General features: G+C 44.1%; 1 protein-coding gene across 1 annotated transcript in view; it reads right to left on the reverse strand.

Annotated features, from left to right (window-relative positions):
* Aopep (aminopeptidase O (putative)) overlaps positions 1-16,775 on the reverse strand; it is a 309,239-nt gene that overhangs the window by 107,420 nt on the left and 185,044 nt on the right. The window contains exons 8-10 of the mRNA XM_048800350.1: positions 11,734-11,836; positions 11,014-11,121; positions 1,300-1,343 (exon numbers count right to left, since the gene is read on the reverse strand). Coding sequence (XP_048656307.1) covers positions 1,300-1,343; positions 11,014-11,121; positions 11,734-11,836 — 255 coding nt within the window. The remainder of the gene's footprint in view (positions 1-1,299; positions 1,344-11,013; positions 11,122-11,733; positions 11,837-16,775) is intronic.

The raw sequence follows: 16,775 nt of genomic DNA on the forward strand, positions 1-16,775 counted from the left end.
TGACTCATCTGTGTTAAAGAATTCATTTCCACAATTGGAAATCTGTTATGTGCATAAAAACACAGTTAAATCTGCAGGTCAGAAAGGAGGAGAGTAATGTCAGCTCTTTTTTAAAGAGATACTTAATTTCTCAAGACGTCTGAATATCAATCTTGCTACTGGAAACAGTTTCAGGGTATTTACTTGCAGGGTCCAAGTTAAGATAAAAAATATAAGAAGTAAAAATTGGAATGAATATAGTCTACCTAAAACATGGGTCTGAAACCTCCTCTACAACCTCCTCCCCGTGGGAGGTTGGCAGCCTATAACTGAACACTTGCAAGGATGAGAATCTCCTCCCTTCAGGACAGTGGGCTCGTACTGAGCAGCACACAGAGGAGAGGGAGTGAGAATGACACAGACCCAGCTCCAGGCTGTGCTATCTCGCCTGCTAAGGGAGTGTGGAAAAGCCACTCCATTCCGGAGCCCCAGTTTCCCCACTGGCAATATAGTGGGTATGAGGACAGACTCTAGAGCCAGACGCTTGGGCTCAGATCCCAGCCCTGCCACATACTGCCATGAAATTCAGGCTTGGTACCCTGTCCTCTTCTTGGTAAAATTGGGATAAATATACAATTACCAAAGAGTGTTGTTTTGAGGATTAAATGGCTATCTTCATGAAATAAACTCCCAATAAATGCTGGCTCCTCACAATCCCTGGATGGTGACGTCAGTGAAGAGTGCCAAGGGTCGAATGGTCTCTGTACACACCGCCTCTGGATGCTCTTAAAGCGAGGATATGGTGACTACGTTGGTCACTGACAAGCCTCAGCGGTCTAATCCTAACCTCAGCAGTGAAGGTGGAGAACAAACGTGGAGGGAATGAAGTGACCCACTCTAAGCTTCACAGGAGGAAGCAGCAGACCTGGTTTAGAACCTACCAGGGCCACACTTCACCACTCACCTCCAACTCAAGTGTCCCCTTTAGTAGGCCGCGTTACTGGAGGCACCCCCATTTTCAAAACTTTCTTCTCCACTGTTCTTTTCTACAGCAGTTGAGACCACAGATTGTCTTTGTTTGCCTCCTAAAACACTTTTGGGACCCCGACTCTGGGAATCTCGGGTGTACACACTGGCCTCCACTGTCCACTTGGGCCTATCCCAAAGTATGATTGTCTATCCAGTGACTCCACTGGCTGAGCCAGGGCCTTGGTAAGAGAGGAAAATCGAACTTCTAGGAAGTAACAAGCCAAACAATGGTAGGGTCATTCTTAACGGTAAAAGTAAAACTGGGCTCTTAATTCCTAAGTTGGACCTTACCTTTTTTCTTCTGGGATGCTCTCCAGCAGCATTTGAAGGAAATCCTGGAATAAGAAAAAAGCAAACCATTAAAGATGTCCATCAGTAAGTAACTGCCAGAACCATGCCAGAGACTGAGCCTTCCCAGCTGCTAACAGCTCACCTGCTAGCCCAGCAAGACTAGGCAACTTATCAGACCGTATACTCAATTTACTGACTTCCCAGCACTTCAGTCCAGTCACTTAGAGAGATTAGTTTTTTAAAAACCATAAACGAGTTGAAAAACATAATGCTTGTTATTCTGACCTACCCCCGACAGTTTATTTGGTGTTTAATGCTTTCAAAAGCTGCCAGGGTATCGAGTGTCCTCCCTCCCTACTCACCCATGTCCTCTCCTCAGGAGCTTTCCTGGATAACCCGTGAACAACCTACGCTTGCAGAGGCTGGAAACTCACTTGCAACTCGCCTGCATTGTTCCAAGGAAAGATAACAAAAATCAAGTTGATAAACATGTCGATCAAGGAACAAAGATGTCCATAACTCTGAACACGCTGGAGAAGCTCTTGTTTCCATCCACAGCCTCTTCTCCTATCACTGCACAAACCTCAGTTGCTGGACATCTGAGATGCTTACATGATAGAATTCCTTAACCTAAGGCAAGACTCATGACTATCTCTCTCTGTCTCATTTTTTTTTATGTGAAAATTTCAAACACAATAAAAAAGTATGCAGAATAGGATAAGTAGCCTTCACATTCACCAACCCACAGCCAGTCCTGCCCCCTGAATTCCCTGCCTCCTGCATTTATAAGCAAATCCCAAATATTACATAATTTTACCAACATATGTTCTACTAAATATCTCCCAAAGTTAAGGACTCTTTTAAAACATAAGGCCTACACAATTCAAATATGAACGATTGTTTATATTTAATTTGTACCTTGTGTACTGTAACCCAACTTCTCAGCCCATCTCTCTTAGAATTTGATTTAATCTTGATTGGTGGTGTTAGATAAGATACAGAATGCCCAGTTAAACTGGGGGCATAAATATGCAAAAAAAATATATTTTTATATATTTACTGAAATTCAAATTTGGCTATATTTTTCTATTCTGTACTTTTATTTGCTGTGTGGGCAACCCTAGTGTCCACTTTCATCATCTGATACATTTTAGAGAACTATAAACATGAAACAAAGAACAATAGTTAACTTTCTGGAAACCTGATAATACTGAACAACAAAGAAGAGCTACACTAGGAGTTTTTAACAAATAGAAAATAATCTTTTTAAATGGGTCCTTGAAAGAGTCAGTCCAGGTGACCCACTATGCATGTGGCAAATGAGAGTGCCTCCTGACCAAAGTCCACCCAATGCTCTGACTGTGCTGCTGCTCTCCCCACCAGGAAACAGAAGGACTCGCAGGGCAGGAGAAACCTGCAGTTTGCAGGGTGAGGAGTTCTTTTCCTGATCCCACACTGAAGTGCAGTCACGGCTACACTGGACAGCCAGCTGTCCCACCTGTACACGTTCCTAGGTGGTCACAGTCCACTTCTATCAGAAGCAAGGTCTCCTTAGTAAGGTACTAAAAAAAGATTTATTCCTTGCAAGCTCTGTTCTCTTCTAAGACTTTACTTTTCTATTGCTCCTTCACTTGGAGAAAATAACACAAAATATTTAAAGTACGGATCATGTCATAAAAATGAAGGGGGATAGGAGAATTCCAAATTAATTAATGCCTTACAAAGGCACCTACCAGGGATATTTGGAGAAGAATGCCAAGGGAAACAAGAGCAGGATTTGGTATGCAAAAATCTGTTTTGCTCAAAGTCCTAAAAGTGATTATTTTTATCATTTAAAAAATTATTTTGTAAAGCATCCAATTAGAAATTAATGAGACCCAGGGCCTCACGCGTGCAAGGCAAGCGTTCTACCACTGAGCTACAACCCCAGCCGTCGTTGGCAGGATTTTTGATTCTTAAAAATCCAAATACTGCAATGATAACTTTTTACTAATGATGTCATCATCTCCTATAGCCCACACCCACTTACCCCATATTTGCCTGGTAATTTATACTCAATTATGTGGGAAAAATTCCATTAACTTAACAAGGGGGAGAATTTAATTGCATGAGAAGCAGGAAATTTTCAGAGTTAACCTTAGTTCTGCCCTTTTGCATTTTCCAATTATAGCTGGGTCCTGTCTGTGCAGGAATGTGAAGTGCAACAATCCTGAATTCCGTGGGAACACAGGACGTTCCCTGGAAGCCCTGCTCCACTTTTAAAGAAAGATGGTTTTCCTGCTCCTGGCAGGTCACCATTCTAGAGAATCTGCCGCTTCCTGCCTCCAAGGTGAGGTTTGCAGGTAACACAGCAGCTGGCCGGAGGCTGCCAGTGACTGCCGGGGTCACACACCCACCCCCTGGCATCTGTGGGAACGTCCTGGCTGCAGAGCTGGATGGTCCTCCATCCTGCAGGCAGGCCCATGGCTCTATAAGGCTCTCGTTTCTCAGGTAGGCAGTCCTGTGCATCTGTCCACAGAATCGGCCCAGCCAGCCCTTCTTACTCCTTCCAAGACCCAAAATTTAAACACAAAACACTGGTTTTTCTGCTTCCTCTGGTAAAACTGCGTACACCCTGGAGTAGACTCTTCTTTCACCAAAACACCAGGAAATAAACAGAATTATGCCTCTTAAGATTGATTTCCCCTTGCTGCTTCTCTTCAGTTCTTTCATCTCTCCCCACTCTTTCCTTCAGCGGCTGGCAGTTTTCTGAAAGCAACTTCGAGATCTAATTGGACAAGGAGGGCTGTCCCTCCCGGCTCATTCTAGCACCACCAAGGCAAGTCAGTTAGCAACAAATAGGGGGGTCCCAGGGGGTCACCTCTGCAGCACGCCTGAGAATAAACACCTCTGTCACTGGAGAGGGACATGGGTTGAAATTGAATCTGAGTCCCTGGCAATGGTTCCAAGCCCAGGCCACAGTTAGAAATAACACATTCCTTGAGATTTTGGTTTTCAAGCCCTGCTCTCCCTATAATCTATATGCTAATTAGATCAGTCCCAGACAGCTTGTTTTGATTAACACCTAACAACACTAAATTAAGCATTATAATTTTTAGAAAACTAACACTGATTTTGGCACATGGCTAATTTGGTAATTATTTTTTAGTTCTGGTGAAAGTATTCAATAAAAAGCAGGCGCATATAGATTCTACTGGAAAAACTGACACTGGCTTGACAAGTACACAGGATTAATAACCCCTATCAATGTTTTATGAATGATTACTATGGTCACGGGTGGGCAAGAGAGGCAAAGCAAATAATCAAAATGCTGAAGCAAGGACAGGATTGGCAGAGTCAGAGAAGAAACAAGATTGAGAGGAATCAGTCACTGTCATGCTTACAAGGGATTCAGTGGCAGCTAGAAGGGTGGTCAAACTGAAATGCTGGCAGGTGCGGGGCATAGAAGGGAAAGGAAGAAGTAAGGCAAAAGAGGAAGAAACTGAGGGGCTTCTGCATAAGGAAACTGGATCACAATTCTTCCTTATCAATAATTAACAAGAAATGTAAGTTAAGATGCAATCCATTAAAAATATGTATTTGAAAAGCTTGGCATCTATAGTGATGCAGCCGCATCCATATTCACAGTAGCTCAATTCACAATAGCAGCTAAGTGCCCTTCAACAGATGAGTGGATAAAGAAAATGTGGTATATATATACACAATGGAATATTACTCAGCCATAAAGAAGAATGAAACTATGATATTTGCTGGTAAATGGATAGAACTAGATATTATCATGCTAAGTAAAATAAGCCAGTCCCAAACAAAACAAAGGCCAAAAATTTTCTCTGATATGAGGATGCTGCTGACTCATAACTGGCATGGGGGTGGTGGTGTGTGGGTTCAATGGATTGAATGTGGGGGGAATGGGGGAAAGGGATGGGGAACGGGAATGGGAAAGACAGTTGAATGAACGGGACATCACTTTCCTATGTTCATATATGAATACACGACCGGTGTAACTCCACATCATGTATGACCATAAGAATGACAAGTTGTACTCCGTGTATGTTTGATACGTCAAAATATAATCTACTGTCATGTATAACTAAAAAGAAAAAAAAAGCGTGGTGTGGTGGCATGCACCTGTAGTCCTAGCACTCTGAATGCTGAGGCAGGAGGATTATGTGAGTTCAGGAGTTTGAGACCTGCCAGGGGCAAGTAGCAAGACCCTGTCTAATACACACACACACACACACACACACACACAGAAAAAAAGGAAACTTCTGAAAATAGCAAATAGAGGATCAGCAGCATCCCAACAAAGAAAATAGTACAATCTCCCGGCATGGGCTCCAAATGCCAGGAAGGCAGGAGCTAGGGCTCTGGCCCCACCGCCCACTCTCCCTCTGCCCCTCCTGCAGCCTCCCACTGCGCTGCGCAGCGCTGAGCTGACCACACCCGGCAGACTTCACCAGCGTTAATACCACATTTGGAAAGAAGCAGGAATAACTTCACCTTTCCTCTCTTTTGACTGTGGAGGGACTGGAAATGCATGCTGGAGAGAGGAGCAAAACGTGGGAAGCCAGCCTCTGTGGAGGACTCTGATGAGCAGCGGAGCTCGAAGCTCCAATGGAGCCGAGGAACAAGCATCACCCAGAGAAGCCTGCGGTGGGAAAGGCTATGCCCTATCAGGTCACGAGACTCTTGGCAAGGGGACACTTAATACATCTGCAGGAGACACAGGGCCAGTTCTCCAACAAAGGCTGGCTAGGGCCACAGCAGAGTCCGCCTCCGCCCTCCTCCACGCACAGAGGCTGACGCTCAAACTGCAGCTCAGAGGGGAAGAAAAGCAAGCCCAAGAAGAATGGGGAAAGGAGGCAAGATTCATGTTCCCTATATATGAGAATTCACAGGAAAGGTCCTGCAACTGTGTGAACTAACATGACAATCCACCAAAGAGACAGACAGAAGCAACACACCTAAGAGACCAAGAATCCAGGCTTCACGAAAACATGGCCCAAGGAAAAGAAGAAAATGTTCCACGAATGCTTAACACTATAAAATATATTAACAAAAACACAAAATAAGCTCAGTAAAATGAAAGCAGAAAGATGACAAAACAACAAAGGGTGAAGAAAAGAGAGGTTCCAAAACAAAGGAAACAAATTAAGGACCCAAATCCCATCAGTATGAGACATTAATGAAGTAGGAATGGCGATGAAAAGAACAGCACTCGAGAAGACAGTGCTAATAATAAAAGGGGCAGCTTGATAGGAGCCCAGGCTGTCAAGAAGAGAAAGATAAGAAGCAATTCATAAATAATAAGCATGGAGGACAAAGAAGACACGACACAGGGATAACTGGCAAGTCTGAAATTCAGAACCTGTAGGCGGACAATCACATTCAGAGATAAAACTAAGACAATTTCAATAAAGGATAGAACTATGGTTTAAAAATGTAGCTGTTTTTGGTGGGTGGAGGGAAGGGGAACAACCCAAAACCATGGGCACCAATCTATTTTCTCAATAAATTACTAAACTTCAAAGATAATGAGTTCTTCTGCCATCTAAGTGGTCTAAAAGGAGAAAAGTAGGTTAATTTCAATGGTTTCTACAGCATTAATACCAGAAGGCAGTGGAGCAATGTCTGAAGTTCTGCAGAATGGAAATGTGTCCCAGAATATGAAACCAGTTTGTAATTCAAATATAGCCAACACGCAAGCATCCTCAAGCAGGAAGAACTCAGAAGTCACACAGCCTGGGAGATGGCAATTTGAACACCAAGTTATTATTGAAATTTGGCCAACAAAGAGTTGAATCAAAATAAAATATTCATGAATATAGAAGCACAGTAAAATGACTGGTGACAAACACTGAAATCCTTTATTCACAGAGCTGAAACTATATAATTGGCTGTGCACAGTGGTGCCTGCCTGTATTCCCCGCAACTTGGGAGGCTGAGGCAGGAGGTTCACAAGTCCTAGGCTAGCCTGACCATCTTAGTAAGATACTCTCTCATAACCAAATAAACCAAAAGCTACACAACTGTGAAAAGCATGGTTACAGTGTATACTATGAATGAACTATAAACCTCACTCTATAATAATAATTAAGAAAAATTTAGAACTAGGAGAAGTAGTGGAAGTTTATAACTGCTGATTTCCTTAACTTTCATAGTAGTGAATAAGCTGATGCTCCATAAGATGAAATACGTAAGGGGAAAATAACAATTTCAACCTTTTAACAAATTTTTTCTGTAGTAATGTTTCTTAACCATAGACGAATCTTTGAGGAAATGATCTCTCTTACATTAATCTGAAGTTTAGAAAGTTCTTTACCTTCCCTTTAGTTTCTTTTTCATTTACCAAGTTTTAGAGAAAGAAATTTGAAACAGTTCATTAAAAAATATATACAGGGGCTAGGGATGTAACACAGTGGTAGAATGCTTGCCTAGTGTGGGTGAGGCCCTGGGTTTATCCCCAGTACTGGGTGGGGAAATATCCATACATATGCATACATATACATATATATTCCTACTGTTATAAAATTACTTTGAACAATTCCTATCCATGTGTACATAAACATATAACATATAACATATATACATATATATATATACATACATACACAATCTTCGAGGTGTATACATACCTCACATAGAGCATATAGAGAGAGAAACAGTGTGGCTTCTAAAATGGTAGTAACGCAATATCAATTGTAGGCATTTCTGGGTGGTGGGAATTTGAATGATGACTGATCTCCTTTGTACCTTTCTGTATTGCTTGAATTTCTATAGTGAGTATGTTGTAAAAGCAGTATTTCCAAATGTAATACAAAGATACGGTAATTAAGGCACTGTGGTACTGGCATGAAGACAGAAATAGTGATAAGTGGAATTGAATTAGAGTACAGAAACAAACCCTTACATTAATGGTCAAATGGTTTTTGCAAAGGTTCTAAGATAATTCAATGGAGGGAAAGGATGGCCTTTTCATGAAATGGTAGGGGACAACTAGATACATGCAAAACAATGAAGTTGGACATTATCTTCACAACTTATACAAAAATCAGAGCCCTAAACATAAGAGCTAAAACCATGAAACTTAGAAGAAAACAGAAGTAGATCTTCAAAACTTCAATCAAACAGTAGTTTCTTAGATACAACACACCCAAAACCCAAGAAATCAAATAGAAAATAGAAAATTTGACTTATCAAAATTAAAAACTCTTTGCTGTAAAGAACACTATCAAGAAAGCAAAAATACAATGCATAAAAACAGAAAATACTGGGGCTGGGGTTGTGGCTCAGTGATAGAGTGTTCACGGGACATACATGAGGCTCTGGGTTCAATCCTTAGTACCATATAAAAATAAAATAAAGATATTGTGTCTACCTAAAACTACAAATATAAATATTTTTAAAAAACAGAAAACGTTTGCAAATCATATCTGATAAGGGACTTCTGTTCAGAACATATGAACTATTCTTATAACTCAATAATAAAAGGAAACCCAAATAAGGAATGGTCAAAGGATATGAACCGACATTTTTTCCAAAATAGATACATGAGTGGTCAATAAACACATAGAGAACGCTCGACATCATTAAGCCATGAGAGAAACGCAGATCAAAGCTATCGGGAGATAATTTCAGACCCATTATCAAAAGACGGAAGGCAACCAGCATTGACAAGCATGGAGAAACCAGAACCCTCAGCAGGTGGAATGTAAAACGCCCTAGTCTCTGTGGAAATAATCTAGCAGCTCCTCAAAAACCCAAACATAGAACTACCACGTGGTCCACCAATCCCACTTTGTGTATATGCTCCAAAGAACTGAGAGGAAGTTCTGCCTGCCACAATGTAGGTGGCCCTGAAGACATGACGCTAGGTGAGTAAGCCAGACACCAAGGACACCTGATGGTCAGTTCTTCTTACATGAAGCACCTACAGTAATCAAATTCATAGAAACAGAAAAAAGAATGGTGGTTGCCAGAGCCTGGGGCTGGGAAGAGCAGGGAGGCACTGTTCAAAGGGTTCAGAGCTTCAGTTTGGGAAGATGAAGATGGAGAGGGATGGTGGTGATCACTGGGGAAAAAAAAGTGAATGCACTTAATTCCACTGAATCATTCACTTAAAATGGCTAAAATGACAAGTTTTATGTACGTTACCACAATTAACACAATTAAAACTAGGCAACTTCTTGGAAGGCAGAGGCAGGAGGGATCACTTGATTCCAGAAGTTCAAGACCAGCCTGAACAACAGAGTAAGGCCCCATCTCAAAAAAAGAAAACAAACAAAACGAAACAGGAGTGATGTCCTGGTACATGCTACACAACCCCTGAAAACATGCTGCATGAACTAAAGTCAGACACGCAAGACCACATGGTTCATTTCTATGAAATGTCCAGAAGAGACCAATCCCCAGAGACAGAGCAGATAGTGTTGGCAGGAAGGGTGGACGGGGAAGCGAGTGCTGATGATTTCTTTCGGGGTTGATGAAAATGTTCTAAAATTAGATCATGCTGAGGGCTGCACAATCACAAGCTTGCACATTTCTTTTTTTTTTTTAAGCTTGCACATTTCTAAAGGGTAAATTTTATGGCATGTGAATTTCATCTCAATAAAGTTGTTATGGAAAAACAAAGTTATTCAAAAGAGATAAAAGAAAAACTGAATGAGCTGGTTGATAGAGCAGCAGGAGTTCATGGGAAATGAAGCCAGAACCTCAGTGGTCACAGGAAGTCCCACACACGGTGGGAGCATCTTGGTGAGAAATGGCTGAAGCGGCAGGACCTGGACCCATCAGAGCCAACCAAGCACGCGAGGAGTCTAAAGCTGCTTTGAACTGCCTTCCTAACTACGGGAGAATTGCCTCCTCAAGACACCAAAAAGATTAAAAGAGCACAGGGCTTGGATATCAGTCTTGCTCTCCTCGGTGTGTCAGGTTATAGTCACACACCCTTTCCTTCTCATGTTGCGGATGATGCGACACACAGCCGTGTCTGAACACAATGATCTAAGACACCCTCTGTCCAACCCCTGCCAACATGAGCACTGTTTTCAGAGCTCTCACTGTTAGCTTCCTTGCCAGGTACCGCTCACCCCACACCCACGGGAGTGGACAGGGTCTCTTTCCAACTGTCTTGGGGCCAGGCTGTCTGATGTTTCAGGGTGTCTTCCTTTTAATCTGTTTATTAAAGATTTACAGCATACCTACTGTGTGCCAGACTGTACTAAATACATGTTGGCCTACATTAGCTCATACATAAAGAGAAGGAACAGACAAGAGACAGTGCTATCATGAAAATACAATACAGATAATGGGAATGACATTAAGGGCAACAAAAGAGAAGCGGGCTGATGCACATCTGCTCAGCTAGGGTGGCTCTGAAGTCCTGGCATCAAGTGTAGACTGAAGGGTAAGATTTAGATAATGAACCCCGCAAAGACGACTCCAGGAAGAAGGAATGCTTGTTTTGTTGTTAAGATCACTCAGGGTACGGTCATTTGCATCACTGTGCTCAGACGGCTTCGGGTGGGTCTGTCCCCCAGTTGCAAAGAGCTCACCCTCCCCGAGAACACCTTCCTTGTGTCCACTTTGTTCATAATTTCCACCCTGAATGAAATAGTCAATCCTTTTCCTCTTTGAATGCTGGCATAATCCAATCTCCACATGCCGCATCCCCTTCAGTTGCACATCATGAGCTCCCAAGAACCCGTCAATTACCTGGGAGAGAATCAACTGTCCATGAAACGTGTGTACAAATTTTCTTAAAAATGAAAAATAGGTTTCATTTCCAAGTCTTTTGGCAAGGAACCGAAGAAGAAAGTAGCCCTACAAGAAAGAAAGAAGAGAGAAAACAAGATGTCCGTGATGGGCCCTTCACAAAACGGCCACTGTCACTTAGCCCCGGAGCCCATGTGCACCTAGCAGGTGCCACCTCACTGTCCCAGGCCGCCCTTTATATTCTGACCAGGAGGATGCACTGCTGAGTCCTCAACTCCTTCCTCATCGTTTCACTGTCTGTTCTGATTTGGTTCAGGTGGCACCTGAGAGTCCCTCGTGACCTGCAAGGGCAGAGGTCCAGCTCCTCCCCACCTCAGCTCCCAGCATGGTCTTTCCAACTTGGAAGTTTTCCTTACTGCTCCTCCTCTGGTTGGAATCTGAGAGCAACTGGAAGGTTCTATTGTTCAAGGCTAACTGGAAGCCAGGGAGAAGAGGTCTGGGGCAGGGACTCTCCCAGCTTCCTCTGATTCATGCCCCCTTGTTCAGCGGTAGTAAGTGCTTTAATTAGAGGACATTCGGATGCTACCCAACCAGACGGCATTACAACATTCATAATTTTTCTGCTTTTGCTCAACCATGTAACTAATCATCATTATTCAACTGTATAACCTAAATAAAGCTGCCCCAGAATAACTGGCTTGAGCCACTAGCTGCACTCACCTTTAGATAATGAACCTGCATGAAGATCTTCTCAGGGTTGAGTCCATGTTTGACCACAGATGCTCCCGAGTCGCTCACCTGGCCAGTTTTCTCTTTACTGGGTCTAAAATGATAACAGTAACAATTTCTTTAAGTATAACACATCTGTAACTAATTAAACAATAAAATCATCCTATTCCTATCTCCAGAGTTGCTCAAAAGAGTTTTAATTCCAATTCAATTCAGTATCAGGTATAATTTAAAAGAATTTATATTATAAATTTGAATAGTGAACAAGGTGGGACTTATATTTAAGGTTGGCAACTTGAGGTTGGCTATTGGCAGTATTTTATGTCATCCTATCCAAGATAAAATGTGCCAGACCCTTAAAGAATCCAAGCTTCAATATGAATTATTGAAGATGCCCTTTCTTGGTGGGAATGATGAACTGGGTAATTAAAATATATTTTAAATATATATTCAAATATATTTTTAAAATTTGTTTTTGAAAGTCTCAATGTTTATCCACTTCTCTAGGTCTGTATTTAATAATTAAGGCTCCTTTAAGAAATATTTGTATTCTGAACCCATTTTAGAACTTTTTAAAGGTCAAAGAAGTTCCTGGCTTTTGAAGTGATGGAAACATTAGTAATCACACACTTAAACCCCTCATTTCGCCAAGGAAGGAAACTGAGGCAAACAGAAGTCTCAGGTTTGTTTGGATTTGCCAAGGCCTGGGGTCAGCATCACTTATTACCCAACAGGCTCTTTACCACTGTGCTCTTGGTTTTAAATATTTTTTTAAAATTCCTTTAATGAAATATGACAGGCCCTTTGGGACATCTAATAAATACTTGTGCACCGTGTTAGAGTTAAGCTTCAGCAGCCAGCTAAACTCCAAGTTAGTGACAAGGCACATGCAGCTCTCGGCTGTTCTGAGCCCAGTCACCGACTGGATAAATACTGAGGGGTGTTTTGAGGCTGGGGTCAGGAAGAGATGAAGAGGACTGGCACATCAGAAAGATGGGAGGTTATTTTAAAAAGGCAGGCTTACTTGGTACAAGATACAAGGCCTTTGGAATATAAAAGTCCCACTTTTAAAATAAGCCTCCTTCTTACAACCGGTTAGTTGCTAGCAGGTTATTCAAATTCTCTAACCCCTGTTTACTCACCAGTAAAATGAAATGATCCTACCTTCCTTCCCAGGTTCTGTGGAAATAATATATTACAAAGTCTCTAGCAAGGGCCAGGGATTACTCAATAAATTCAATAAAATATTATAACTGCTTTAGCACAAAGATTCTCTGATTGAGTCTTAGCTGAATGTTCCAGAAAATTATCCTGGAAGACACATGGCTCAAAACCAGCAGATGACAAAAGGAAGACGAAGAGGATGGGTCCCTCGAGTCACCACAGAGCTGCAGTCTGCGCATCTGCAGCACACCTGTAGGGACAGCGAGTGCCTGTACCGCACCTGAGACGGCCAACACACAGCAGCTCTTCCCCACACCAGGTGCGCCCTGCGGTGGAGCAGTGTCATGAAGAAAGCCACCCCAGCTCTCACGGGAGCTCATCACCTACAATCAGGGAAGGGTGGCTTCTCGAGAGTCAACCTGGAGCCAGGCATGGTGGCACATGCCACTGTCAGCTAAGTAACAGAAGTCAGACCACAAAGACTACATGCACAGCCCAGCTCCTCCCAGAGGCTGAAGCAAGAATAGCCTCAAGGCCAGTTCAAGGCCAGCCTGGGCAACTTAGCAAGACCTTGTCTCAAATGAAAAATAAAAAGGGTTGGGGATGTGGCTCTGTGGTAGAGCACTTCTGAGTTCCATCTCCAGTACTGAAAAAAAATAAGAGGCAACCTGAATTCGAACCAGGTTGCCCAGCTCCAAGAGAGGCGGGGCTGCCCTGCAGCTCTGAACGGAGGCTGCTGGAGGGGAGGGATCAAGACCAGACCGCTCTGCTCCAGGCAGGCTGTAGGCAGGCTCCAGGCTCCAGGCTCCAGTTCCCCAGGACGCCTGAGTGGCTGTTTTTCCTTTGCCTAAAAATGTCCTTCCCCAATGCCTGCCTTCCTCTCCCACCCTCTCTCCCCACCCTCTCCAAATGAAGATGTGCTCAAGGAAATTCTTTTATGCCGACAGCACCAAGGCAAAAGTGCCCCAGAGTCTCCTTTTAAAGTAGACTGGGAGCTGAGCGAGCAGTGCACAGGCACGCTCTGTGAGACCAAAGGGTGGTTTGTGAGAAGAAAATCCACGCTGGAAACAGGAAACTCTCCCTGGGTTCTCAGGACACGACTTACCCTAGGTCCATGCAGAGTCAGCATGGAGAATGCAGGAGACCCATGACCCAATAACACTCAATAACATACATGAACCTCACAGACAAGTGACCAAAGTCAGACCCACAAAGAGCACGCAAAAATGTACGATCCATTTTGATGAAGTTCAAGAATGGGCAAGACTGACCTATGGTGACACAGACGGGCACAGTGGCTGCCTTTGGGCAGGAGGACTGGCAGGGAGAGGGGGTTTCTGGGCTGCTGGGCTGCTCTGCAGACTACTTACTCTTCAGTCGGCTTTATGCACATAAATAGTACAGATCCTTTCAACTACCTAGGAAAGCTTTCTGCACCTTGGTGTATGTATGTTGAATTTCAATTAAAAAGTTAAGAAAAAGTAGATACACCTAAAGTGGCATATTCTGTGAGACTAGAGGGAAATCAGCCTGGAAAAGGCTTCGCTGCTGTGTCTGAAACACAGGACTCTGCACACCGAGGACAGGGACCCTCCCACCTGTGGCCGGGTGCTTCACTACTAAGCTATGTCCCCAGTGCATTCTCTCTTTTGAGACAAGTCTTTCTAAGTTGCCTAGGCTGGCCTCAAACTTTGATGCTCCTGCCTTAGCCTCCCAAGTAGCTGAGATGACAGGTGTACACCACCACGCCCAGCTGATGAAATATTTTTAAAAATGATAACGTGAGAGGTAGGAAGGACTGTGGCAATTCTAATTGTCTCAGAATCTACTCCACTCTTCTGCCTTCTTCCATACCACCAGTACAAATGATTCTGAAAAGCTAAACGCCCATTTTCTGAGTGCCCCTCGGAAGCCAGAAGACATTGCCCAAGCCAGAAACAAAAGCTGTTATCTGCAGTGGCTGGAGGTGGGGTCTGGAAAAGTTGTTCTTCATCTTATAAAAGAGGAAAAGGTGATTACTACTGCTCTTCTTCTCCCCAGACATGAGGGATGGAACTTAGTCGCCATTTTGAGACCACGAAGAGGCAAACCAGCATGCTGTGGAGGATAGAAGGGGATGAAAGAGAGGAGCATGGTGCATTTAGCTCCCGTCCAGCCCACAACTGCCTGCTCTTTAACTTCTTACTATGAGAATGATAACCACCATTCGTTTACATCAACACTGCTTTCCTATTCCACTAACTGAAGCCACATTCATTCCTAATAGATGGAAACCTGGGTGCGGACTAACAGCCCCCAGTTCTGAGGCATCTCCCTGCCAGTACGCTTCCTAAGAATCATGTTCTCCACTTCACAAGGGCCTGTTGAGGCAAGGATATGACCACGGCCATTAAAGTTGAAGAAACTGAGAACCTATAGAAGACTCCAGAGCTGGCTAGTGGCAGAGTATCAAGAGGGAAGCCAAGTCCACAGGCCACCAAAGGGCATGTGTACTCTGGGGCCTCCCCAAGAAATGGGACCCCATTGTGGCCATGCCAAATACCGAGTGGAGAGCCTGTGAGGAACTGTCACCTCTCTAAAGCCATTTCTTCACCTGTAAGTTTAGGACGGGGCTCAGGCACTACGGAAGCATTGTGTAAAGGCAGCCGTGGGTTAACTCTGGGAATTGGACTCTGTCCTTACTTCATTGGCTGGAATCTACACAATGCAATGTGGGAGGTCAAGTTACCAAGGTCATGGGGACTCCAGTGCCCTGGGCTTTTGAAGTGCCAGAGGCAAGGCCTGAGAGACATGATCTCCTCTCTCCAGCCAGGCTTCCCTGCTGCAAGCACACAAGCATGTGGACCTTTAAAGAGCAGGCAGGTGGTAACAGTATTTGGGACACACTGATTTGATTTGGAACCAAGCCTTTCGACAAGAGCACCAACCCTGCAGGACCATCGCCAAGGGTGGAGTGTGGGAAAATGCCTCTGAAAGGTGCACAGACCTGTCAGCTGGCTCTGAACACCCAGGACACTGCCCAGCCCAGATAGGCCGTCTGCCATCATGCTCTTCCACACTCCTGACAGCTGGTGTGAGAGCCACCAGACCTCTGCCTCTACACTCACAAGCGCCCTGCTTGAGCCAGGACTGAGTAGCCTACTTACAGGAAAGAAGGGAATTCATCAGCATCTCAACCTCCCTGCTGCCCGATGGTTGCCCCAAGAGCGGGCAGAGCCTTACTCACCTACCCTCCCATGGAAACTAGCCCCATAGTGTCCACCTGGCCGCAAATGACCAAGGAAGCGGCATAACATGCTGGCTAAGAGCCTGGGCATGAATCTTGCCACCCCGTGGGCCCAGTTCCTTCCTCTGTAAAAGGGGTGAGTGGGAGTTTCTTCGGAACCTCCAGGGGCTGTGCGGTGTCTGGGAGCACTGAGCCAGTGCTCCTGCCAGCACTGGGGAAGCACTGTGTATGCATTGTTATCACAGGACTGTGCATCCTTCCCAGGCTCAGAAGCAGCAGCTAAACCTTCCTGTGCTGGGAAAAGACCTTGAAAAGATGAGAAAAATGGCTCACAGGTGGGGTGTTATCAGGAGCCAGCAGGGAAGGGGACACAGGGACTCTATCACTAGGGCAACAACTCTTTTGCAGGGTGGGGGGAGCAGTACCTGGGAATTAACCCAGCGGTGCTTACACACTGAGGTACAGCCCCAGCTCTTTCTATTTAAGTTTTTAAAATTTTGAGATGGGGTCTCACTAAGTTGCTTAGAGCCTCGCTAAGTTTCTGAGGATGATGGCCTTGGCCTTGGGATCCTCCTGTCTCAGCTTGCTGAGTCACTGGGATCACAGGCATGAGTCACTATGCCTGGTTGGGGCAACTTCTTGA

This window comes from Marmota marmota, unplaced genomic scaffold, assembly GCF_001458135.2.
Source record: "Marmota marmota marmota unplaced genomic scaffold, marMar, whole genome shotgun sequence".
NCBI lineage: Eukaryota > Metazoa > Chordata > Mammalia > Rodentia > Sciuridae > Marmota > Marmota marmota.